Source organism: Lynx canadensis, chromosome A1 (assembly GCF_007474595.2).
Source record: "Lynx canadensis isolate LIC74 chromosome A1, mLynCan4.pri.v2, whole genome shotgun sequence".
Taxonomy (NCBI): Eukaryota; Metazoa; Chordata; class Mammalia; order Carnivora; family Felidae; genus Lynx; species Lynx canadensis.
The window spans coordinates 226,588,666-226,616,019 of record NC_044303.2 but is presented as its reverse complement, the minus strand read 5'-3'; the positions used below and the strand labels follow the sequence as shown (position 1 = coordinate 226,616,019).

Here is a 27,354-nt window from a genome sequence, read left to right as displayed (position 1 = left end):
CCCTCCCTCGCTTGCGATCTCAAAAATAAACGAACGTTCAGAGGCGCCTGGGTGGCTCAGGGGGTTAAGCGTCCGACTCCAGTTCAGGTCAGGATCTCGCCATTTGTGGGTTCGAGCCTTGCATCAGGCTCTGTGCTGACAGCTGGAGCCTGGAGCCTGCTTTGGGTTCTGCGTCTCCCTGTCTCTGTGCCCCACCCCTGCTCATGCTCTGTCTCTCCCTCTCCCAAAAATAAACATTAAAAAAAAATTAATGAGCATAAAAAAAAAAAAACCACAAACAACGTATAGGAGTAGAAACTTTAACATACTTTCCTGGTGCTACACAGCCTCTCGGGTCAGGTCGATCGGACAGGAGGACCACATCTTACCTTTGACGACGTGCATATAGTCAAAGGTCGAACCCCCCAGCAGCCTGCCTTTCTGTGCCCCGAGTCACATCTCTGTCTTCCCCGTGTGATGGGGCCCACGAGCAGAGTGAGGAAACAGGAGCAGAAAGGCAAATGAGGTTTCTGGCAGTTCCCGGATACAGGGAGAACAGGTGACACCGCTGATTTTGCGGCTAATTTTTGCCATCGGGGCCGAACTGCCTGCCGTTCAGCTCCTGTCTGGAATAAGGGGTCAAGGCCCCACGTCAGCCACACCAGCACGTTCAGAAAATGGACTTCTCTTGGTTTTCTGGACCGGATTTGTGTCAGCCCGATGGGATTTCAGACTGCCGGCTGGTCTCCCGCACGACGGCTCCTGGGGTGTCAGGACAGCATTCAGCAGCGGAATTATCAACAGTTACCAGGGTCTGGGGTCTCCGTTCCTGGAAGTCAGAGCCCAGCATCTCATGGCACTGAACCGCTCATCGGCCAAAACTGGCCGACTGACTGCCTGAATGAAAACACACGCCTACGCACTCAGGAGCCGATGTTCCAGAAAACGGAGTTCCTAGAAAGCCAAGGACTTCAGATAAAAGATTAACCATCCGGGGGACAAGAGGATGGAAGTATGGCAGCGTACCTCCCCCAAGTCAAAACGTAGTTGGTTAGCAGGGGCATAGAACAGGTGCTCAGGAGTTTGGGGGCATGATCGTGCTTTCTCTGCGACCTCACCTTGGTCTTCCCCAGCTGCCACTCGCTGTTGGACGAATCGTAGAGCTGCAGCAGGGCCGTGCACTTCCCCCGGATGTCCTCGGGCACGGCCACGTTCCTCATCAGCACTTTATACCTGCAACAGAAACACGCCCGGCGTCACCTTCCTACGACGGCTCTCTTCCCGGCCCCTCGGAAAAGAAAGAGCATCTATTAGGCCCTGCCTTGCCTTTTGTAAAAATCCTGGAAGGGCCTTCGGACCGCATACCCGGCTTTCCGGATCCTCACCGTCTCCAGCATCCCCGAGTATCGCAGCTGGTTTAGCACAACCGCCTGGTCAAACTGGTCTGGCATCTGAAACATGCGAGACGGGGACGCGTTAACGAGGCCACCCCGTCACCGTTTTGCACACGCAGATCCAGACACACACACACACAGAAACCTGCACAAAAATACAGACTAGAAAGTGAACCCCACCCCCAGGTACCCATCACCTGGCTTCAAGGGCCACCACCTTGTCAATCCTGCCCGCTCCCTCCACGAGCCCTTACTCCCCACCCTTGAATCCTCTGAAGTCCTAGACTTCACATCCTGTCATCGATAAATACGGTCAATACCATTTTTTAATATAACCACGACACCATTGTATCTTAACAGAGACCGATAACTTCCTGGTATTAATATCCACGTGCAAATCTCCGTCTTAACTATCATAAAACATACCACCATGTTTCATACTGCTTTTCAAAGAACCTAAAGTGTCATCCAGATGTGACTTTATTTACATTTTGAACTTCATTTTCAAGGCACTGAAAGGGATTTTTTTCACCAGAGACTATAGTGACCCAGTGAGGGGCTGAGGGAGGGGTAGGTGAGGTTGGGGGTGGGGAGTGGGGAGAAAGAGAGTGCACCAGTGGACCAAAGAGACAAAAATGAAAAAGAATTGTAATTTTCTCGGTACCTAGTCAAATACTCCATTTATTCAGGGTTCTACATGATGCTCACTCGGTAAATTAATCCCAGAAAGTGCAAACCAAACGCAAAAATCAGACCAAGACTTAATGTTCTGAAATGTATTCTCTTATCCACTCAAGTTACCAAACAAACTGGCAGTGAAGACAGGACAATAGTCTTTCAGAGTAAAACCCGAAAGTAGGCCATTTCCCACTTACGGCCTTTTGGGCAGTGATTTGTTTTTCAATCTAAACAGCCGTCCCCTTTAATTAATTTGTATTTTGTTATCCTACACAACTGTGAACAAAGTGACTGAAAACCAGGGCCAGAGAATGTAAGTATATTGTTACAAAGTGCAGAAAGAAGAAAAAAAAAGAGAAAGGAAAGTGACTTAAATTTGCGATCCCCATAAAGGCAGTCATTAACACAAATTTAGGCTTAAAGCCATGTTATCCTGTACACTTCCCCAACTAGCTAAGAATAAATGTGAAGAATGTTCTGCAAATCTCCCCTACGGCTTTTGATGGAACAGCCTGCCATCATCTCCAGCAGGCTGACTTCTCTTATATTTAATTTAGTTTCTTCTACAAACAATGTGGTCAACTTGTCTTTACTCAGCAGTATTCTGGCCGAGTACAGCCAATAAGTTAGGGCAAACATCCAAAAAATTGTGGCTCACTAGTTTTTCGTCTTCGTTATTTAAACATTCTTAGAAAAGAAAAACATAAAAATACAAAAACAAAATTAAATTACCCTTGGTTACTCTTACACCTATCGTGATGTTAAAAAAAAACAAGAATGGAGAGAGGCAACGGTTCTGGAAGTATTTGGTTAAAATGCTTCTGTTATATATATTTGGGAATATAATCTGAGCAGTTGCAATGCACGAAGATTAGCATAGAGCTAAAATTAAAAAGCATGGAATAATGCATCAGACTTAGTCAACTTTGTTAAATTCGTAGTCAAAGACACCTACTAATTTAATATTTAATCATGCGACGCTCAAAGACTTTTCTTGATCCCTCTCTCAAGCTCTCCCCACTCCTGACCCATACTGTTTCTCCTCGCCTCTTGTCTTCCCATCCCCATTTAACAAAGTCCACACGATTCCTTAGCTCGGCACCAGTTCCTAGAACGTCCTAAAAAAATATCACAAAAGTGACGCCTCATCCAGAAAGTTCGGCCACACTCACCATCTTCAGCCTCTCCGAGGAACATTCCACCTTCAGCTTGGCTCTCGGGCCAAAATTCATATGGAAACCGACTGCCACACTGACCTTTCCGCCACAGCTAAAGACACTGAACAATAATGAACACCATTCCTGTGCTTTAAAAAGTGCTCGGTCGCCATGACAACCCCTTCCATTCTGGGGCTAATTAGTGTGGTGTGGTTGTAGGATTTCATACAGCCCAGGGAGGGCGGGAGCCACCAGGAGCGGCCACTCTTTCCAGGCTCCCAGCGCGATTGTGTTTCTGCCCCTTTCCTCGTAATTTAACCAGGGAAGGGGGGACCCACAGGCAGACTGTCGCCACGGGCAACCCACACAGCAATCGCGAGGGGTAAGCCTGCATTTCCACTGGTTCTCTTTTTAGTTTCAGCGTCCTTCCCCGGGGAATTTAATGCTCAAAGATGACACAGCTGGGGGCTGGACAAATCACAACTTAAAGGCATGTTCCTTTCAAAACTTCACCAGTGCACATTGGTCTTTGCTGGTAACTAATTTCCCAGAACCAGAGTCCTTGCTCACAGAGACTGCCTGCCTGCAAAGTACGAAACGGGGAAGTTTGGATGGCAACCCGTAACATGGGCTTTGGAAGGAACAGCTATAAAGCAGGAAACCAGCTGGTCTTTAAACACCTGTTATGTGCATGGTTCCATGAATCACGCTCGAGGAAGATTAAAAAAAAAAAAAAAAAAAAAAGTGGGGCTAGATGATTTATTTTTCCCTTTAATCAACATCCCCCACCACAGTGGTGCATTTGTTACAGCTGATGAATCCGCACTGACACCTCATCACCAGCTAGGGTCCCCAGTTTACATCACAGGGCTTAGTCTTTTGCATTCAAAGGGTTTTGATGTGTAAGGACATACACCCGCCATTAGAGGATGATGTAGAATGGTTTCTCTGCCCTGTAAGTCCTCTGTGCTTCACCTACTCATCTCTACCCCGCCCAAACCCCGGGCATACACTAATCTTCTCACTGTCTCCGTAACTGTTGTTAAACATTTAATTTTACTATTTTTTTCTTATTGTTTTTTAAATATAACTTACGTCAAGTCGGCTAACATACAACGTATACAGTGTGCGCTTGGTTTCGGGGGTAGATTCCCATGATTCATCGCTTACATACAACACCCAGTGCTCATCCCAACAAATGCCCTCCACAATGCCCATCCCCCCTTCTCCTCTCTCTCCCGCATCCCCCCATCGACCGTCAGTTTGTTCTCTGTAGTTAAGAGTCTCTTATGGTTGGCCCCCCCTCTCTGTTCGAAAACTATCATTTAATTTTTAAAAAAGCAGTTCTAGAGGGTGCCTGGCTTGCTCCATTGGTTGAGTGTCTGAGTTTGGCTCAGGTCATGCTCTCACAGTTTGTGAGTTCAACCCTAGTAGGGGGCTTACGGGTGCCGGGAAGAAAGACTGCTAAGAAAAGAGAGAATGAAAAAGTTGGGCTGCGCTGAAAGAAGGAAATAGCCACATATATACAATATGCCTATTTTTCTACGTGGCTATAGGTTTTTGAAGATATTTAATGAATAGTATATATTTTTTTTACAAGGTAAAAACCCAGATATCGAGTAGAATCTAGAAGTCCTGCATGGAATAGAGCGAAGAAGGGAAAGAGAAACAGGGAGACCCAAGTGCAAAGCTACTGGAAGGATACTTTAAAGTAGAAACAACCTAAATGTCCATCAACAAATGAATGGATAAGGGTGCTTGGCTGGCTCAGTTGGTACAGCATGCGACTCTTGATCTTGGGGTTGTGAATTTGAGCCCCACGTAGGGTGTAGATTACTTTAAAAAATATTAAAACAGGGGCGCCTGGGTGGCGCAGTCGGTTGAGCGTCCGACTTCAGCCAGGTCACGATCTCGCGGTCCGTGAGTTCGAGCCCCGCGTCGGGCTCTGGGCTGACGGCTCAGAGCCTGGAGCCTGTTTCCGGTTCTGTGTCTCCCTCTCTCTCTGCCCCTCCCCCATTCATGCTCTGTCTCTCTCTGTCTCAAAAATAAATAAACGTTGAAAAAAAAAATAAAAAATAAATAAAATAAAATAAAAAATATTAAAACAAACCCCAAGTGAATGGATAAACACAATATAGTACATCTATTCACACAGTGGCATATTATTTGGCCATAAAAAGGAATGAAGCCCCAATATGGGCTATATGAACCGTTAGAACTTTATACTAAGTGGAAGAAGCCAGTCACAAGAGACCATGTGCACATTATTGGATTCCATTCATGTGACATGTCCAGAAAGGTAACTCTGCAGAGACAGAATAGAGGGTGTTTAGGGCTGGTGGAAACGGTGGGGGCGGGGGGGGGGGCAGGGGGAGGCGAGGGAGGGGATAGCCAATGGTAGGAGGTTTCCTTGTGAGGTGATGGAAAAGTTCTAACACGGCGGTGATGGTTGCACTTATCCACGAATATACAAAAAAAACCTGAGACAAGATCGAATGTATTTAGTTTCAGGTGGTTCAATTATTTAAAAAAAAAAAAATCAGAAAAATTTTTGGCCCCTACAATCTTAAAAGATAAGATTTCAGAATTCCTAGACAAAACAAATGACTGATAGCAGAGCGTGCTAAGTAAGACCTCCCCTAAATCCCATTACAAGTAAGCCTGACCTTCTGCAGCTTCAGATCTAAATAAAGGGCAAGCGAGGTGCTGATAAACAGGGACCCAGGGCAGGGGAGACGCTTCACAACTGGAGCCAGAAATAAATGCATTTATAAGTTAATGCATCTGATTACCCTGAACATTACCTCACCCTTCATAATTCTGTAAATATTGCATAAAGATCCTAAGAAGTATGAAAGCAGACTTGGAAATAGCTGCCTGTCTGTAGTTCAAGGACACTCAGTCTGTGCTTACTGCAGAAAATACAGTGAGTTCATGATCGGTGCATCCTCAAAGGCCTAGTGTTTCTCTGCATTTGAGAGATCTCTCAGAAACCAGCAGAGGAGCCCTGAGAAGTCAGGCAGAGTGGGAACCCGGCCTGCCACCCACGGGCCCAGGGGGTTTGGCGGGGGCCGGCTGGTACTTCAGGGAGGAGATACTTCTCTACTGGGGGGACGGGGTGGTTAGAAGGGTAGAGGATTCTATTTTGTAGATGAGGAAACTACAGTGAGCAAGTCTCCATGACCTGGTCAAGCTCGTTTTAATACTTCCTTAAATCAAAGAGTTAGAAAATTAAGTCTCAAAGAGCTTAGCATTCCCAAAAACTAGTATATGAATCAAAATTGTACACAACAGGGACACCTGCCTGGTTTGGTCCATAGAGCTTACGATGCCTTTTTAAAAAAAAAAAAAAAAAAAAAAGTTTATTTATTATTGAGAGAGAGATAGAGAGACAGAAGATGAGCATGGGAAGGGCAGAGAGAGAGGGAGACAGAATCGGAAGCAGGCTCCAGGCTCTGAACTGTCAGCATGGAGCCCGAAGCAGGGCTTGAACCCACAAACTGCGAGATCATGACCTGAGCTGAAGCCAGACGCTTAACCGACTGGGCCACCCAGGCGCCCAGAGCTTGCGACTCTTGATCTCGGGGGATGGGAGTTCAAGCCCCACAATGGATACAGAGATTGCTTAAAAAGAAGATCTTAAAAACAACAACAAAAAACTTGTACACATCATTTTCCTACCGAAGTGTTATAAAATCGGGGGCATATTTTCATAGGGTACAATTCTCAAAGGACTAAGCTGCAAACTTCTTCAGGGAAAAGATGGGGATGGAGTCTAAGCAGAAAATGGGCCCTACATCCCAGGAGCATCCCATCTTCTGGGAATACAGAGACATCTGAGGATGTCAGCATTAGGAGAGGCCTCAGGGACCAACCTGCAGGTGCTGACTTGGTCTAAATACAGATGATGCAATCATCACAACTTCAAGGGGAACGTAGATCAGAAACTGGTTCACCACGCTGTGAGTTCAGCCACATATATCGACATGGCTAGTGAACAGAGAAAATTTCGGAAAATGAAATAGCAAACTGTGAGCAAATCCATCTTTGGTCACTGTGGTCCCATTAACACAGGTGGTGAGAGGCTGATGACATCCTTATGAGCCTCACATGATGAACAGACCGTGCAGTGTTCTCTGACCCACTCACGGTTACACCTACACTTGCGTTTCTTCTTCCCTGGGTACCTGCCATGGCCGGATGTTCCAGAAGAGTCGGTACACAACAGTGCACAGACACACTCGGAATGCACTGAGCTACACCCCATGGAACAGGCCCACCTGGGATAACGTACTTCATAATGACGACTTTTGCTTTAATAACAAATACCAAATACAACTAGGTAACTCGTGTGGATGCCTCTGAACACTGGCTACAATTTATTTCTAGAATGAGCCCTTCCCTCCCTATTTTGGAAATACTTAAATTACTCAAGGTATTAATAACTAACCACTTGACAGGATCGTAATGTCTTGAAGATTAGGTAAAGGCGGACATTATTTCTTAATCCGTTAAATGTATTTATTAAGGACCTTCCAGGGGCGTCTGGGTGGCTAAGTGGGTTAAGCATCGGACTTTGGCTCAGGGTCATGATCTCACAGTTAGGGAGTTCAAGCCCTGTGATGACAGGTTGGAGCCTGGAGCCTGTTTCACATTCTCACTCTCTCTGCTCCTCTCCCCCACTCTCTCTCAAAAATAAACAAACATTGGGGCGCCTGGGTGGCGCAGTCGGTTAAGCGTCCGACTTCAGCCAGGTCACGATCTCGCGGTCCGTGAGTTCGAGCCCCGCGTCGGGCTCTGGGCTGATGGCTCAGAGCCTGGAGCCTGTTTCCGATTCTGTGTCTCCCTCTCTCTCTGCCCCTCCCCCGTTCATGCTCTGTCTCTCTCTGTCCCAAAAATAAATAAAAAACGTTGAAAAAAAAATTAAAAAAAAAAAATAAACAAACATTAAAAAAACAAACAAACAACTTTCCATAGACTGAGGGCAACCATACAGGTAACATCATGCAATGCACCTGTCCCTCTCTGGACTCAACCAACGCAGGCCTCGCTTTGGCTCCAATCTGCTTAGAATGCAACATGGCGGAGAGCCCTAGGCCCAATGATCTAGGTCCTCGGAGCACAGAAAAATCAGACAAGATCTGAGCGTCATACCAACAAGTGCCTTACTGCTGTTAGCAGCTTAATAGAAAAAAAATTTTTAGCTTTCTATCTTATAGGAGTTAATCTCCCACCCCTTCTGGTAGACTGTTTCTCCAAGTGAGTAGTATAATATTCTAAAATTAAAGAGTTCTACTTTTTCTCATATTTTTTTAATGGATCCTGACCTTGTCTTTGTTCACAAGTTTGAGCCCTGCATCCGGCTCTCTGCAGTCAACTCAGAGCCTGGAGCCTGCTTCAGATTCTGTGTCTCCCTCTCTGTCTGTCCCTCCCCTACTCAAGCTCGGTTTCTCTCTCTCTCTCTCTCTCAAAAATAAATAAAAACATTAAACAAGATTTTTCTTTAAATTAAAACAAACAAACAAATCCTACCTCCAATAACCCTTCTTCAACTTTAGAAAATCAGAGATTGCAGAAAAGCTTGCTAGGTCGATTATGTTACACTAATAACACATCATTCCCACCCCTATAATGACTGAGAAAGTCTTACAATAGGGCTCCTGTCCACCTTACTAATTAACCAAAAAATAAATAAATAAAAATAACTTAAAAGGATGCCACGCCTCTCAATCTTTATTCGCTGTGTTCGCTACATCAGACTCCCAAAAGCAGTTAATAAATATTGAACAGAAGTTTATCGTGCTTTGAAGAGTTTTCAAAAGCATGGTTACTACAGCAGCCTGTATAATCTTCCTGACCTTGAACAGGCAATAAACAAAAGCCAATTAAACCAGCGACAAAACTTCTTTGTACGTAATTACCTCTGTCATTTCACCCTGGGCTGTGACACATTTTACACAGTTGTTGCCACTTGCTAATTTTCACATTTTGAGCCAAGAGGCAGAAACCAAATTCTCCCAGGAAAAGAGGCAGCCCTCCCCCCCCCAGGTGAGGAACAGGAAGCAACTCGGTCACGTGACTGGCTAAGGCTGCGCGTCAGTCCTGGAGGTCAGAGTATAAAGCGTGGAAAGTTCTCCCTCACCAAGCACAGCCTTCACATTACTGAAGCGCAGTCACCATCCTGAGCACGAAAAGCCAAACTACGACAGCGGGAAGCTGCTGTGTTCACCTCAGATCCATGCAAACGCCAACTACTCAACAGAAGAGGAGCTAGAACAAGTAACACACACACACACACACACACACACACACACACACACACACACACACACTCCTCCTAAGCCATAGCTTTAGCCAGCACATACCAAACTGAGACAAACCTTCCATTTCGCATTCAAGGGCCCACAATATGGCTCCAGTCTTCCATCCAGTCAGCTGGAGCCAGCCCCACCACCAGAATGTTCTGTTGTCTCCCACTGTTGAGTTTCATGGAGCTTTGAGGGGTCTCTCAAACATAGCCCCCTCAATAAAGAAATCTGTTCCTAATGCATCTGCCAACATCTGTCACCTCCCTTTCCTTGGTGGCACATGTGCAACTTGCCTTAGAATGTGACCTTGACCATGCACTTTTCCACGTCATGCATTTCTGCACATCCATTAGACACATCTGTGTGAAGTCCCCATTAGGTGATGCATTCTTTCAAGGGAGGAGCTGAATTTTATGAATTCATAACTAAATTGGACGGGACATAAGATATGTATACACTTATACTACTGTACTGCATAAATTAAATTATGGGGGTGCCCGGGTGGCTCAAACAGTTAAGTGTCTGACTTCGGCTCAGGTCATGATCTTGTGGTTCCTGAGTTCAAGCCTCATATCGGACTCTCTGCTGTCAGTGCAGAGACTGGACCCTGTTTCGGATCCTCTATCTCCCAGTCTCTCTGCCCACACTCGCACTCTGTCTCTCTCTCTAACATAAACATACACACGTACATACATAAAACTGTGGTTCTGTTTATAGCAGTTTCCAATGTACTTATTCAGCAAGGACATAGAAATATTATCAAAAGACAGTACATAAAAGGAAAAACGGACAGTTGGATTTCCTTAAAATTAACTTCTCTCTGAAAGACACTTGTTAAGATAATGGGAAGACAAGCAACACAGTGGGAAACTATTTTTGAAATACTTATTTGAAAGAATAATGTATCCAGCATATAGAAGGACACTTAGCAGTGAACAATATGAAAAAAAAAACAGTCCAAGTTAAAAATTAGGGAAAGACCTGGACACATCATCGAAGGAGACATAGACATGGCTAATAAGCATATGGAAAGATACTCAACAGCAGTTGTTTCGGGAAATTGCAAATTAAAATAACGAGATAGCACCACACACCTGTTAGAACGATTAAATCCAGAAAGCCGACCCAACGATGGCGAAGATGTGGAACAACAAGAATGCTAATTCGTAGCCGGTTGGATGCAAAATCATACAGCCAATTCGGAAGACAGTTTCTCACAAAGTTAAACACAGTCTTAAAAATGATCCGGCAATCATTCTCTCAAGGATTCAGCCAACAAACTGAACACACGAAAAGCTGCAAGTGACTGTTTGTAACAGCTTTATTCATAACGGTCAAAAAAAACCTAGAAGCAATCGAGATATCCTTCAATCGGTGAAGGGACAAATAAACTGTCCATTTATCCATACACAATGGATATTATCCAGAGATCTATAAAAAGGACCTACCAAGTTCCCCCCACGACACAGAGGAACCTTAAATAGTCCGTGCTAGATGAAAGCAATCTGAAATGAGCATACGTATGTACGATTTGATTCCAATTATATGGCATTCTGAATAAGGCAAAGCTATACAGAGACAGTATATACTCCAGGGGTCACCAGGGGCTCGGCAGGGAGGGATGTTTAATAAAGCACAGGTGAAACTTTGGGTGGGTGAAACTATTCTGTATGATACTGTAATGGTAGATACACGACGTGATACACTTGCCCACATCCAGAGAATTGTAAGCACAGGAGTGAAGCTTGGAGGACCCCAGGAAATAATGCGTCCTGTCACAAAAGAATCTAGATGTATTACAAATCCATGACCCAAGCTCACTGAAGGACTGGGGGCGGGGCAGGCTTAAGTAAATGTGGAAACGGGGGGCTCTGTAAGACTAGGGGCAAAGGGAGCTACCCAGGTGAGCGTAGGTGGCTCAGCAGGTTGAGCTTCAACTTCGGCTCAGGTCGTGATCTCGCTGTTTGTGAGCTCGAGCCCCATGTCGGGCTCTGTGCTGCCAGCTCTGAGTCTGGAGCCTGCTTCGGATTCTGTGTCTCCCTCTCTCTGCCCCTCCCCTGATCGTACTCTGTCTCTCAAACAATACACAAACAAACAAACAAAAAAGAAGCTACACATAAGCACCATAAGTAGTACAGCTGATGGAGTTTCTACCCTCGGAATACAGGTCACAATTCTCATACTCTACAATTAAATGGATGGCAGATGGCTGGAGTCAGGTTTTTCACTGTTTGCAAGAGAGAATGTTTGCAAGCAAACCTTAATAAAACTAATTCCACCCAACTAGATTTATGAAAACAGCAGAAAAACTCCATTCTTTTTTTTAAGTTTTTAAGTTTATTTTGAGAGAGAGGGAGAGTACAAGCAGGGGAGGGTCTGAGGGAGGGAGGGAGAGACAGAATCCCAAGCAGGCTCCTCATGGACAGCATGGGGCCCAATGCGGGGCTGGAACTCACGAACCGTGAGATCATGACTTGAGCTGAAACCAAGAGTCAGACGCTTAACCGTCTGAGCCACCCAGGCACCCAGAAAAATCCGATCTGATGTTGGCTTACTTGGCACTCTAAAAGCTGCCGGCCACGAGGTCCCAGCCGTCCTCAAAACGTGCTTCTATAGCACATGCCCAAAACACAGTTCGACATCCAGTTATGTTTTTTAACTACTTACGTGACATAACCAGAACGTGTTTCTACAGGAAATGGTTCAGCTCCAAAATATGAAGTAACTTTCCAATATAGTTTGAGGACAGACATAAAATAAGTTGGGAGATAAAGGCAGGTTCGTTTTCTCCATTAAGTTGTTGTTAAATACCAGAATAAGGCATCAAGGTTTTTTTTTCTAGTTTCTTTTCTTTTTTTTTTTTCTTTTTTTTTTTTTTCAACGTTTATTTATTTTTGGGACAGAGAGAGACAGAGCATGAATGGGGGAGGGGCAGAGAGAGAGGGAGACACAGAATCGGAAACAGGCTCCAGGCTCTGAGCCATCAGCCCAGAGCCCGACGCGGGGCTCGAACTCACGGACCGCGAGATCGTGACCTGGCTGAAGTCGGACGCTCAACCGACTGCGCCACCCAGGCGCCCCACTAGTTTATTTTCTAAAGAGAGAGACAGAGAGACAGAGAAAGCATGCGTGCACATATGTTCAAGTTGGGGAGAGGCAGAGAGAGAGAATCCCAGGCAGGCTCCACGCTGTCAGCATAGAGCCTGACATGGAGCTCGAATCCACGAACTATGAGATGATAACCTGAGCCAAAATCAAGAGCCCAGCCCTTAACCAACTGAGCCACCCAGGCGCCCCCAAAGGTTTTGTTTTTTTAAATCAGAAATATGGAGAAGGCATACAATGAAAATCCTGTGTCTGTGTCTGCGTATGTTCTATGCACACATAAACATACAACTGTGTGTGCATTATATCCACACCTATGAGCACTTACGGGTAAACACCCACTTTGTTTAAAAAAGAAGAAGAAGAAGAAGAAAGGCATTTTGGTTTTCTCCCCTTCAGGAAGAAATCCCTGTTAGGACACACAGGTGTCCAACATTCTTTCCACAGCTATACAGCAACATCACCACCAGAAAGCATTTCATCAGCTCCCTAAGGGAGGACATTTAGGTGGTTTCTAATCTTTGCTGCGTTCTATTCAGCTTTCACTGAATGAAAGGACATAAGAAAGGGGAACAGCAGAGTCCCCACACGAGCGAGTCTCCTGGAAGTGTGGACGTCCATCCTGGCCCTCCAGAGTCCCTCTGTCTCATGGCGAACGCACTCCTGTACTTCTGACGGCCGATGGCTAGGCGCTCGGAGACCTGGAAGGTGACCGCTCCCACGTGGAGCTTTAGAACCCCCCTCCTCCACCTCTAAGGAAACATGGTTACAGAGACAACATCACACTGCGGGACGCCCTCAGCTCCCATCTACATAAAGTGTCACTGTTGGTTTGGACACTCATCAGTCAGAAGGTAATTACTGACCAGAAGACTCAGTCCTTCCAACCGCCCTATGAATTACACCAGCCCATGATATCAAATTAAATGTGCGATACAAGGCAAAGAGAGACAACTCTTCAGGAAATGGGACTAGCTAACATTTGCACGGCACTTTGCAACTTCCAAAGTCCTTCACATACACGGTAGCACGTGCTGTTCTCTGCCACCCGGTGAGGCAGGCAGTGCAGCTGCTAGTATTTTCATTAAACAGGTCCAAAGAATGGGTGACGGAGCCACATCAACAGCAGTTACCGGGACAGGCACCACTTCTAATATCGGAATCTCTGCAGGTTCTGCGATCGAGTCCCCAGAGGGCAGGGCTCCTCCCCTCGTCAACAAGTCCACGTCCAAAGGGACGCTGTGCCAGCAGCTGCTATGATCCCCTGCGGGTGGCCGATCAAGTTGACGTGTTCCTGTTCTGGTCTGTATTGATGAATCCTTAACAGTGGTGGTGGTAACGATAGTGAGAATCCTACGTGTAGCAACAATGAAGGCTCATGTACCAGGAACTTATCATGTGCCAGACATTACACTAACTTTATAACGTTAGCTTGTTTTTTTTTTTTTTTTTAAGATTTAATTTTGCTTATTTATTTTTTTGAGAGAGAGGGCACAAGTGAGTGAGTGACCGAGAGAGAGGGAGAGAGAGAGAAGCGGGGCTTGAACTCACAAACCGCGAGATCATGACGTGAAATGAAGTCAGATGCTTAACCGACCCGGCCACCCAGGCGCCCTTTAAGATTCTATTTAAAAAATTTTTTAAGTAATCTCTTTACACCCAACGTGGGACTCGAACTCACAACCTGAAGATCAAGAGTTGCATGCTGTACCGACTGAGCCTGCCAGGCACCCGCTTTTAATTTTAGCAACTCTATTAAGGGACACACCTAAGGCACAGAGAGGGCAACTTACAAAGAGTCACAAAGCTCTTGTGAGACAGAACCAGTCTCGGGGGGGCCCAAGCCAGCACTACAAAGAGCTAGGCTGCACCGTCCGCCCTGCGAGGGCCAAGTTCAGGAGGCGGGGTGGGGAGTTCCTGTGGTTCTTCTAAAGTTTTTATTATTGAACAACGGCCTTTGTTTCCTGGCACGTTTTTCCTGAATATTCTTGAATGAAATTCATCACAATAGCTATATCTTGGTAGCAGACTTCATACCAAAACAGAAATGAACTTCTGAGGATTAAAAGTCCAAGGAGACAATACACTTAGTTAGGGCAGGGGTTGGCAAACCGTGTCCTGCAGGCCACATCCGGCTTGCCACCTGTTTTTGTAAATACGGTTTTCTTGGAACACAGCCATGCATTGTCCGGGACTACTTTCACGTGACAATAGCAGAGCCTAAAATATTCACTGTCTTGCCAGTTGCAGAAAGAGCACGCGGTCGACCACTGAGAGAATGAAAAAGCCCGGCAAATAAAGCACTCCCACGGTGCAAACCGAACTGCGGTCTGCACACAATTATATATCCAATTTCCCAAAAATCAGCATGAAAAACATTGGAGAAGCCCTCATTAATAATTTTGAAATGCATCCCGTGTTGGAATAACATTTTGGCTATGCTGGGCTAAAATAGATTATTGAAACTGATTTCACAAAAACCAACTTCTTTTTAATTTTTTTTTTCAACGTTTTTATTTATTTTTGGGACAGAGAGAGAGCATGAACGGGGGAGGGGCAGAGAGAGAGGGAGACACAGAATCGGAAACAGGCTCCAGGCTCTGAGCCATCAGCCCAGAGCCCGACGCGGGGCTCGAACTCACGGACCGCGAGATCGTGACCTGGCTGAAGTCAGACGCTCAACCGACTGCGCCACCCAGGCGCCCCCCCCCCAAAAAAACAACTTCTTTTAACATGACTCGCATTTTATTTCTACTGGACAGTGTGGCTCTAATAAATCAGGCTGAGCCTCTGACTCTATGAGGGCTTGGAGCAAAAGAGCAAGGCTTAACATTGTAGTTCTATTTGCACTTGATACTTGGAGCATAGTTTTATATAAATGAACTGTCAGACTATTTTAATGCAAGGCTTATACAGAGACCGAAATAAAATATATTACTTTGCACACAGTACTCGTGACTCAAAGGTGAAAAACACGCAAATACTGTGAAAGACACCCCATGAGTATTTCACACAAGGCTCATGATTCTAAAGAAATCAGACGTGAGGAATATCCATTAATTTCAAATAAAGTGCGAGCTGCCAACAGACTTCTCAGACAACAACAAAAAATGCACGCATTTCTTTTTTTCCTAATATATTTAGTGTCTAAAGTCACTCCAGAAGATTCCTAGGCCCTTCAGTTGGTTTTATTTTTGACAAGCCATTGAACCCAGCATCTCCAGCACCTATGGTAACAATTAAAAAAGGGCACCACCGGGGGAATGTGCAATAAAGCTAGATGGGAACAGGCCAGAAGGAGGGCACTCCGATCTACTTTCTCCCTCAAACCTGGCCAGTAAATGCTTTAGAAAGGCTACGGCTCACGGCCAGTCCCCCTGGGTCCAGAACAAGCACTTTGCCTCTCATTGTGTCTGTAGGACGTTTGCTCATTTGAATCGTAGCTACCATTGTGCCCACATCACATGCCTGCTTCCCAACCCCACAAATAGCCTGAGAGCCACCGGTATTTAACGTCTGGTCCAACGCTTCCTTGCGTTACAAGAATGCAAACCTGCCCCTGTCCACAGCTTCTTTCTTCCATTCTTATTCCTTTCCGGTTTCCTGCTTTTAACAACGGCGTGCACCTGCTGCTCTGACTTCTGTTCCTCTCCAGGGCCGAGGTGGAGAATACAGCACACCGTGGGGTTTCCTTCCCTCCTTTCCTGCACACGCCGGATGCAGACGCCCCCAACTCTGCCTCCCTCTGGGCCATGACTTCCCAGGAAAACCTGCAGGAAGTTCTCAGCCTTCAGGCCTGCACACCACACCCCTCTTGGGGGACAAGGCACCTGGGGCTTCCCTGTGGCCACCCTCTGCCAGTCATGTGGGGAAGAGAGAAAGCAGCGTGTTTCTGCAAAAAGGGAACCCCTGGATTGTTAAAAGGAGAGCTGGTATTTAATTATTACGGAAGAGAAAAGCTATGGCCTTCTCCTTGATTTAAAAGTGAAACAGCAAATAATGGTATTTAATATTTAAATGTGGGCTGCTCTGCACAGATTTTTCATTACCTCAATCAAATCTCACACAACCCTTTTTTTTTTTTATTTTTTAAAAAATGTTTATTTATTCTTGAGACAGAGACAAGAGCGTGAGCAGGGGAGGGGCAGAGAGAGAGGGAGACACAGAATCTGAAACAGGCTCCAGGCTCTGAGCTGTCAGCACAGAGCTCGACGCCGGGCTCGAACCCACAAACTGTGAGATTGTGACGTGAGCCGAAGTCGGCCGCTCAACTGACTGAGCCACCCAGGCGCCCCTCACACAACCCTACTAAGGCAAGGGGGGGGGGTGCCAGGAATAGGATTTCCTTATGTACATGAAGGAAGTGAATCGATACAATTTGAGTGTTTTGTCCAAGGGGGTGTGGCTGGTAAGCATCAGGACCTGGAATGAGATTCTCTGCTCTTTTTTCCTTACGGAAAAACCAGAAGGGCATCACTCCGAGCGTGGCTGGTGACAGGTAGCAGTTCATGATGAGCGGGACCCCCTGACAGTCAGCCCTCAGGAACTTAGAGCAACAGGACACGGACACACCATCAAATTACCAGTCCACAACAAATTGGCAATCATAAAAAAAGAACTGCTCTTTGGCCACAGTGGGAAAAGTGCTGTTCTAGAACATTCCAGTGACAATGTTGGGTAACGTGTTCTAGAATATACCAGTGACAATGTTGGGTAGCGTGTTCTAAAATATGACAGGGACAATGTTGGGTAGTGTGTTCTAGAATATTCCAGGGACAATGCTGGGTAATGCTTATGAGAAATTTCCTGATAACCAAGCATACACAAATCTGTTAGTACAACATCAATTTTGCATTAAGTACTAGATTCATTTCCCTTTCTATTGTTTAGTATCAAATCAGGCTCAATACATAAGGTGAGTGTATTTATCGAACTCCTTCCTCAAAACCGTTACAAGTGTAAAATGTTCAGAAAATCTGATCTCACATCCCTGCTAAAAGCTCTCTGAACTGTACACAAGATACATCCCAAGTATTTTTGTATTTCCCTCTTTCCATCTTCATCCTCTCCACTCCTCACTTGTGGTTTTATTCTCTGATGGGGCCCATGAGCCCTCCCCTGCTAACGGAACTCCCTCTGTATTCAGGGCAGCTGTCCTGGGAATGGGAGGTCATTCCATGCCCACCAGGCAAACCCATCCACTCTGCCAGATACGCACTCTCCCAAGCTTCTTGTGGGGTGTGGCTCAGCCACAGGCCCTGTCTGGTCCTCAAACCAAGTAGAGAAACCAGCACCGAGGAGATGGAAGGCAAACCTACGGAGGGGCTCCTGGGAAGATTTTTCCTTCCTAAGCCGATTCCTTTCACAGGTTAATATTTACTCTAAGAGAACAAAGTCTTTGTTTTCTTTATTCAGAGATGGATGGATCCCAAGGGGGCACACAGGGACTCAAAACCTAGCTGTTAAAAGAACTGAATGAAGATATTCTGTGAAGATGGGATGGTTGCCCCTATGGCAGCCATTTTGCAACCTTGAAGAAGGACCAAGAGAATGGAAGACACATTGACGCGAAGCCCCAACACTGTGGAGCCTCTAAACAAATGCTTATTAAGTGTGATACTTGTACGTATATATTGAGTCGGCTGAGTTATTGTGTCTTGTTGCTTAAGAGTTAAGGTTTTTCCAAAGGGAGACTGAGGGGTGGCGAGTGTGTGTGACAAGCCTGTATGATCACTGGTTAGATGGAAGAGATCCTGTGAAGGAAGGAAGGGATACCCCTGGGAAGGAAGGGGCACCAGTGGGGAATGGGCTTAGGCTCCAGAAAGATCAAGATCCCTGGTAGAAATGCAAGGTTGTCGTATAGCTTAAAATGCTATTGTGGTGAACACAGTAAACTTCAAAAACATCCAGAAGGCACATCAGCAGCACGGCAGAGGTCAGCACCGACAACACGAACTGGTACGCGATACCAAAGCCAGATGGCCATCACAGAGCTGTGGTGGAGTTCAAATCTAGGTCAGAGAAGTCAGAATCAAAGACAGAACGCATGGACTGAGCGCCTGTGGCCAGAGTGAGAACCACGAGTTGGTGGCCTCATGGGAAGCAGCCAAATAGACAAGAGGCCTGGGACAGGGCAGTTCTAGGAACACAGCACTCAGAACGTCGTGAGAACCTGACGGAGGGAGGGAGAAATGGGGCACTGTGGAGGAGGGCGGCGAGTTGGCTAATGACAGATGTTCTCAGTCCTCTGCTGGATTAAAAGGTGAGGTCATGCGCTGGAGTGGGAAGGTTGACATCAGGGTCACGAGCATGGGAGGGCTTGGAGGGCAGGGAGGTCTCCTCCTCCAGGGCGGACACAAACATGTCCTAGAACCAACCAGAGCACATTTCTTGGTATCATCCAGCAACATGGCAGAATCAGAGAGGAGAATGTGGGTTAGTGAGCCAAGGGACCAAAGCAAAGCCACAAGTTCATAACCAAACCGCTCTCCTCCCTATGTGGGCCACTGTTTCGATCTCTGGGCTCATGCAGTGATCATTCAAAGCAGGCTACTTATGATCTGAGCACTTTTAAAAGATGTATGCTGTGTTCCAATCAAAAAAAATGTAAGGCCCACCAGTGAATCTAACTGAGGCAAAAAAGGACTCCAGAATGAATACATGGGGGAGACAAAGAGAAACCAAGGGGCTGAGGTCCGGGCCACGCAAAGAAAATACATTCCCTCAAACAGAGTAAAATCAATAGAAGGATGAGAGGGTGGGCTGGAGGGGCCAATTTAAATTCTGAATTGGTCATATATATTTAAAATTAGAGGTTTGGGAGTTCAAGATATACCTGTATGTATAAATCGATCCTGAGAATCAACTAATGTGTGTTGAAGGAGATGCAGAAAGAAAACAGAGAAATGGGGGGGATGGGGGTGGAGAGGGAGACTACAGGTTTGTTCTAAACCGACCACAGACCCCAGTAAAGACACCAGAAGGTCCAACCCTCAGCATAACTCCCATCTGGAAATCCTCATAAAGCAGCCTCCCTCTTGGGTATAATCTGTTGCCATTTAATCTAATGAATGTAATTAAACCCTTTATCTTGCTAAACTAAAACTCAATCTCACACAATTCATCACTGTTCTATTTCAACTTCTCCGTCCACCATATTGAATAGGTCATAGGCCCCTTTATTCACGCTCGCTCTGAAAATTCATGGCGAGAAATACAAATTAGGAGGGCAGCTGTCTCTCTTTGTAGATGTTGGCAAGGAGGTGCCGATCAGTCACTAAAATACTAGAATAGCCGTGGAACGTACTGAGTCACTCACACAATCACCAAGGTTCTGCCACTGCTATAAGGATGCTGAGTTCGAAAACAAAAAGCAGGGGATGGGGAAGAAAACAAGGGCAACAGGTGCCAGTGGCCCTACATCCTTCTGTGTCCACAGCCTGGAAAATCTGTCAAACTGGCATCTGTAAGGCTTGGCCAGAGCTATTATTTTTATAATGCTATTTCAATAGGTACTAACATACACCACAACGGGAGCACGAATTAGTGCACAGATAATTATCAGGACAATATACTGTGTGGTTTCTTGCTTTAAGGTAATTGAACTTCAGAGACAAAAAAAAAAAAAAAAAAAGAAAAGAAAACCCACATCTTCTGAGCCACTGGAAGATGAAGATCATTCGCCATACTTAAGTTTAAAAGAAATTTGTATTTTTTAAGTTCGAACACAAGAGGAGAAAACTGGTTCTGAGAGACCACTGCTACAAAACCAAATTAGGAATGAAGAGTTTGAACAGTTATAAGAAGTACGGAAATGGGGCGCCTGGGTGGCTCATGGCTCAGTCAGTTGGGCATCCGACTTCGGCTCAGGTCATGATCTCGCGGTCCATATGAGTTCGAGCCCCGCATCGGGCTCTCTGCTGACAGCTCAGAGCCTGGAGCCTGCTTCAAGTTCTGTGTCTGTCTGTCTGTCTGTCTCTCTCTCTCTCTCTCTGCCCCTCCCCCACTCACTCTCTGTCTCTCAAAAATGAATGTTAAAAACTTTTTTTTAAAAAAAGTATGGAAATAAAAATGGCAACTCAGAAAAATATGCGCACCAAACTGGAGATGTCAATTATTAGAAAGAGCAGGATTTCATCAGACTCATGTTAGCTGAGAGCCGGAGGCGGTGTGAGAATCACCCCATCCCATCACCTCATTTACCCAGGAAGAAGCGAGACGAAGCAACTGCTCTACGTTTGCTTAAAACAATACAGCTAAGGAAGGAGTTACTCTTCGGTAATGGATGTAGCGGACTTATAAACATCCATGAACCCTGGCTGGGGTATCAGAAAAAAATGTAACAGAATTTTACTTGAAAACGGTTCAGCGCAGCCTGTCCTGAGAGAAACGGTCACGGATTTGCAAGCCCTTCATAAATTCTACTTACGTTCTAGAAGGAAAATGAAGGCTTCGTGACAAGGGGGTGCTGGTGAGCACAGCTTCCTAGGAGTCCTTTCTCTTGCTTATTCATGTATTAAAGTGGCTGTTTGCAAGTCATAATGGGAAATTAGCCAGCCTTAAACACAGCCAATATCTGTTAAGTATAAATTAGGAGCACCACAAAATATTCCACTGAGCAGTTGAGAGTTGCTAGGAAACAAGAGGTCAGGCAATGCTCAAAGGCCAGGTTATTCCCATCCCCGGGGCCTCGACAGAGTCCCAAACACTGCAGCAGCCAGACCGAGGGCCAGGCTTCTGAACTGTTTGGCTCAAAATGCTTAAATTTGATGCTCCTCCCCCACGGTCCCCCAAATGGGGAAAGAGCCTAACGTGTGATGGGCTGCACTAGCTCGTCCGTAGCCTGGCACTTTGCTTTAAGGCACTGATGCCTGAGAATCCGTATGAAAGAGGGTTTTAAGTTGAACACTAGTCCACTAAGCAAAATGGTAAAAAAATAAAAGGGATATATACAGAGAACAAACACGTTCCTAAATCCGAGGCCACAGGAAAACATGTATGACAATAAAATGCTCTTTTCTCTTCACCTCTCTCAGAAGAACACATCCATCCACTTCCTTTAGCGACCCCATTTACTTGAACAGCATTCCCCAGTTCTGGATTTAAAGAATAGTTTTCAGTGTTCTTTTCCCACAAATGTATCTTTTTCTACATTTGCTTTAAAACGAATGTACGTCCTTTATAAATTCTATCTGAGGGTGCGGTGCCGACTTCAGTAAGTGGTGAAGAGACACGACGGACAGACAGGTCAGGGAGCCTGGGTGGCTCAGGCGGTTAAGTGTCCAACTCTTGATTTCAGCTTGGGTCATGATCTCACAGTTCGTGAGACTGAGCCCCGCGTCAGGCTCTGTGCTGACAGTGTGGAGCCTGCTTGGGGTTCTCTCTCCCCCTCCTCTCTCTGCCCCTCCCCTGATCATGCTTTCTCTCTCTCTTTCAAAATAAATAAATGAACAATAAAAATAAATACAAAGGACAGGTCATGAGAGGAAATGAACATCTCTATTTGCTGGGACAGCCACACAATTACCATCGATGGTCTCTCCCAAGAGACGTTCGTTACCTCTTTCCGTGACAAACAGAATAATTATTACGTACTAGCCAGGAGAGACCATCCGTGGCCATTGTGTGCCATTGTGAGCTGGGAGTTTTACAGATATGATCAGTCAATCCTTGTAACCACCACCCTAAAAGGGGTAGACTTCGGTCCTTACTCCATCAAGAAGAACACAGACAACCTAAAAGATAGACCAGGGACATGTGGTAGGACAGCATTTCCCATAAAACCTCGCTCAGTCTACCACGATATGTGGCCTCCTGATACATCTTCATGTTTTTTTTTTTAAGTTTATTTATTTATTTTGAGAGAGGGAGAGAGGGAGAGAGAATGAATATGTGCAAGGGAGGGGCAGAGAGAGGGGGAGACAGAGGACCTGAAGCCACTTCGTACTGACAGAAGAGAACCCAATGTGGGGCTCCAACTCACAAACTGAGACCATGACCCAAGCCAAAGTCAGAAGCTTAACCAACCAAGCCACCCAGGTGCCCCACATCTTCATAAATTATTTTAATCCAAAAATGTTTCAGTAACCCGTTTCATCATCCGGTCACCGATTTATTGTCTAAAGGACACACTGCCTTATTCACTAGCAAGCAGCAACAAAATCAACTTGTTCTCTGAGAGTGATGAAAGTCTTATGGCATTAGCCCCAGAATACGTAGAGAAAACAGTTCCAGGTTAGTAGACTCCTACAGTCACTGGGCTGGGCAGGACAGGTGTTGAATTAGAGTTTAAGTTCTGTGATTTAGGCCAGAAAACTGCTGGGATTACAGCCACGATGATGATCTATCATACTCTGGGGAGCACTCAACAAATGCTCCGGGGTCAGTCTCTGCATTTCCCCGCGTCGGTGTTTCGGCATCTGAGGCCAGTCCGTGATTATGAGCAGAAACAGAAAGGATTCAGACATGATCCGTTCATGGCTTTGCTCCTTCCTCCATCTTGGCACCCGGTCCTCAACATAGTTAATATTCAACTGAAGAGCGTCCATTCCTTTGTGCCCATACACCAGGGCCCCCCTTGGCGGTTTTTACACCTCCCACCGCACCTGCCAGAGGCGTGTTAGGCACGGTAACCAAAATGACCAGAACGGAGAACAGAAAAGCCTGGGCATCCAGGTCGGTTGCTAAAGGCGCTTCCCATAGTTCCAAACCACCTTCTCAATCATTTAAAAACATCAACATGTTGTAACAAGGAGCGTGGATGTGCTGGGAGCAGGCAAGGTGAGTAATGGAGAACAAGCAGCTATTGTATTGTAGCTAATTTTTTCTAATCGAGCATGAGAAGGGAAAGGCTTTAACTCTGTGGACACTGGCCGAGCCCCAAGTGTGTGTAAACCAGGAAATGCGTCCAGCACAGCTCCAGAGAGCAGGAGCTCCCAAAATCTGCCGATGCAGCAGGGCTCCAGACAATGACCGGTCTAAGAGATGGTCACTTACAAGGAGCTTTGCGGTGTTTTGTATCTTTTTCACCTTTGACGCCTGGCCCTGAGTGCCAGCAGGCGTGTTCGAATCCTGGAAATCCAAATCCAAATCCAAATGACGCCATTATCAGGTCCAAACTGCCCTCGCACCTCGGCGAAGGACCTCCTTTCCCTAATTTGCATGGGACCTGGGAGTAACAGCCCCCAGGACCTGCAAGTGAGGTCTGATATAAATCGAACTGTCAGAGTTTCAATGGAATTGATTGATGCAGTGACATCAGTGAATCAAATATATAGGGCCAATGTGTCAGAGTCAATACTAAAACAAACGAACCCCCCCAAAATAGAGAGAAGATAGAGAAGGAAATGAAAAGAAGCCAGGCTGATTTTCTTGCTGCAATTTCTCAAGCCACAATTAACATATTAAAGACGCCTTACATTAGGCCCTCATAATCTGTGGCATTTGACTCCACAAAATTTGCTTTAGTGTTCTACTTATGTACTGTAATATCCCTAATGAAACTGTCCCAGTGGAAACAATATCCAGGTACCCAAGAGTTCATCCCCGAACCCTTGTGCTTTCCCTGCGGGCTCAAAGGCAGAAATCTCATCCAACCTTATGATGCATATTCCTACTTCATTTTCTCGTGTCTCTGAAGGGACTTTTAAAAAAGCCTTACTTGACAGTTTCTGAACCATTCGTTTGGTAGCGAAATTTTCACCGTTGTAAACGTGGAGGGGATTGAGGCGGGAACGCGGCAATATTTTTCACAAGGACACTGGTCTTGCATTTCATAAAGGCAAGCGGAGTATATCCCAGCGTAACTCCAAAGCTAAACAGTATTCCTTTTTCAGTGCAACATTGACAAATGGGGCACCTGGCACACTTTAATGAGCCGTTTTAGCCTTTCAGAGCGGCTGAAACTAGGCCACCCATTCATCTGAGAAAGTGGGTAGCACAGAGCAATTACGTAATCCTGCCAGGCGCACCGATATTAAGGGCACCCCACCCCACCCCCACTTCACGCGTCCTAGTAGATTACGTACTAGGAAACAATACATGTTAGCAAATGACTCCATCAATACCTCTGGAAAAATGTTAAGCGATATGAAATTTTCTATTTTCACCACACAGCCAACAGCAAAACACGAGGTTCAAAGCCCTGACAACTGGTGCAATGCAAGTTCAATTGTACACAGATGCCATTTTTTTAACCGCGAGCAAAGGAAAAACAGGATAAAAACCAAGAAATCATCTGCATGGACACCATAACCCAGTGGCCGCCAACCAGGGCGATTTTGCCTCCTGGGGGGAGATTTGGAGATGCCTGGGGACAACAGAGCTGTTGCTGGCATCTACTGGGTAGAAGAAAGCAGAGTTGCTGCCATATATTCTACACTGCCCAGGACAGGGCCCCCACAGCAAAGGATCGCCCCGTCCGACGTGTCAACGGCACCGCGGTGGAGATCTCCTACTATAACCTGAGAAATCAGAAACACCCGATTAAACAAGGAGGGGGAAGGTAAAGAAGGGGAAATTTAATTATGAACGCATTCTAACCTGAAGTGTGCTGCAGGCGATAGGGCAGCCCAGAACTAGCCAACTTTAGGAAACTAGAAAAGAAGTCAGTTACAAAATGAGGCTACGGGGCCAAAGCCTGAGGAGGAGGGCCCCGGGCTGGGAAAACACGGTGCTGAGGGACTCACCTAGCTGCGGGCCGGAGGAGAGAAGGGAGCATTTCTGCAGGAGCGGGCAGGTGAGGAGGAGGGCAGAGTGTGAGGCCAGGCCTACAGCTCGGGAACCAGTCAAGAGAAAGGGGGAGGGGAGAGGCCCAGTCAGACAGGTGCCCGGAAGGCGGGGTGGCTGGCGAGGTCACAGGCCTGGGGGCCTGGGGGCGCGCGGGGAGGGGATTGGGAGGGCGGGGCAGCAAGAACCCAACCTGGAAGCTTCCGGCACCAGGGAGGCCGGGGCAGTTTAGAGAGTAGAGCGTTAGAAATAAGTAAACGGGCATGGCCTCTCTTTGCAAACAGCGGTGAGCGCTGCCCAGGGGAGCATTCCCCATACACTCCCACCTCCCCGCCCCCTTCAGTATAGATTTCTATATTAAATGTTTCAGACTGTTTAGAGACATTGGATATAAAGAGAGTGTGACCAAGGAGAAGGAACCCTGAGCAAAGGAACGTTTGACAGCACAAGAGGGAAAAACGGATGGAAGGCTGTCCCGGAAGAGGCAAGGAAACGCTATCCAGAACACAGGATGAGACTGGTCTTGGGGAAGGCTGCCACAGTGGGAACTCCCCGGGTGCGTTAATGGTCGTCCCTGCCCCTACCACCTCCGGACGTGTTGTGAAAAAGCAACACGAAACCCAGAAACTCATTCAGTCTACACACTGGCAAAATTATCTCCCTATTTTATTTCTTTGATCACACTATTGAAGTCGCAGGCCATTTTCCATTGGCGTATCACCTTCTGCGAATTTCTCATTCATGTGTTTTACCCACTTTTCTCTCAGAACATTGGATTTCCTTACCAATTTCTAAGGGCTCTTTTTTAAGGCTATAAATCCCCTGTGAAACACGTTGCAAAATATTTTTCCTGTTCGTTGTTGGCTGGCCTTAAATGAAGAACAATTTGGCCCTGTGTATGTATACGTCAAAGTCACGACAGTGCATGCCATGATTTAGCAAATACACTGACAAATTTTACCTTTAAAAAACAATCTTGAGCATGCACCAGTATTCATACACATGAATAATGCAGAAACACTGTTGACGACGAGGAAATAATCCAGTAATAGAATCTATTTGAAAGCACAGCCCCTGACAGAATTCTGCAGTCATGGGGGAAGAAAAGGCACGGGAATGTTTTAAGATACAGTAAGCTAATAAAAAGTCAATTACAAAATGAAGAGTAGACTATAATTTACATAAAGGTTAAACCATTTAAATTTGTATTTCGCACGTTTTCCAAATAGTTTAGAATCAAGCAGTAGTGCCTTCATACTGAGGAGGGTTGAAGGCAAACCCCTGTGGTGGTGTTTGTATTATTATTACTATTTATTGTAGTATTTCTGTGTATCAGGGAAAGAGCCAGCCTGAGGAAGGACAAGAACACCCCAGGGTCAAAGGGCAACACAGCAAAATGCTGAACAAAGTATGGAGGTGCAGAGGGCCTCCTCTAAGGCTGTGAGAAGATGCAGGGAGGCTGACTCTGAGCCCGAGCACCAGGCCGCAATTCACCCCCCAGTTCTACCCTCTGGTCTGGGCTCAAACCTGGGCCCTTTGCTCCAGAGTCATCGAGGGGAACCGACTCTTCCTAAAGTTGCTGGGCGGCAGTGGGGAGTTTTAGAAGAAAGTCTCTAACAGCAATCACTCACACTCTCACACACACACACACACACACACACACACACACACACACACGAAGGGGGCTGGTGAAAATGCCAATGCAAGGCCATTTAAGTTAGACGACCAAAAAACCCCACAAACAAACAAACAAACCCACCGCCCCACAGTCTGCATAAAAGGGACAGGAGGGTCTGGGATTTGCTCAAATGCTGGAGTGGGGCTGCTATTCTGATTGGTCGCTATTTCCAGAAGTTCAGGAAGAAGAGCCAAAGTAAAGATGCACAGTGGGAGGGCTGAGGGCTATAACCATCTGATACGGTGGGCAGGAGGGGCGGGGGGCGGGGGAAAAAATGTTTACCCCATCGTGGCAGCTGTCACTTCCCAGGTAGGAAGCTCGCAGTGCAG

General features: G+C 46.1%; 1 protein-coding gene across 1 annotated transcript in view; it reads right to left on the bottom strand.

Annotated features, from left to right (window-relative positions):
- The window catches only part of MYO10 (myosin X), a 207,524-nt gene that overhangs the window by 40,553 nt on the left and 139,617 nt on the right, over positions 1-27,354 (bottom strand). Inside the window, exons 20-21 of the mRNA XM_030332238.1 lie at positions 1,306-1,430; positions 1,098-1,212 (exon numbers count right to left, since the gene is read on the bottom strand). Coding sequence (XP_030188098.1) covers positions 1,098-1,212; positions 1,306-1,430 — 240 coding nt within the window. The remainder of the gene's footprint in view (positions 1-1,097; positions 1,213-1,305; positions 1,431-27,354) is intronic.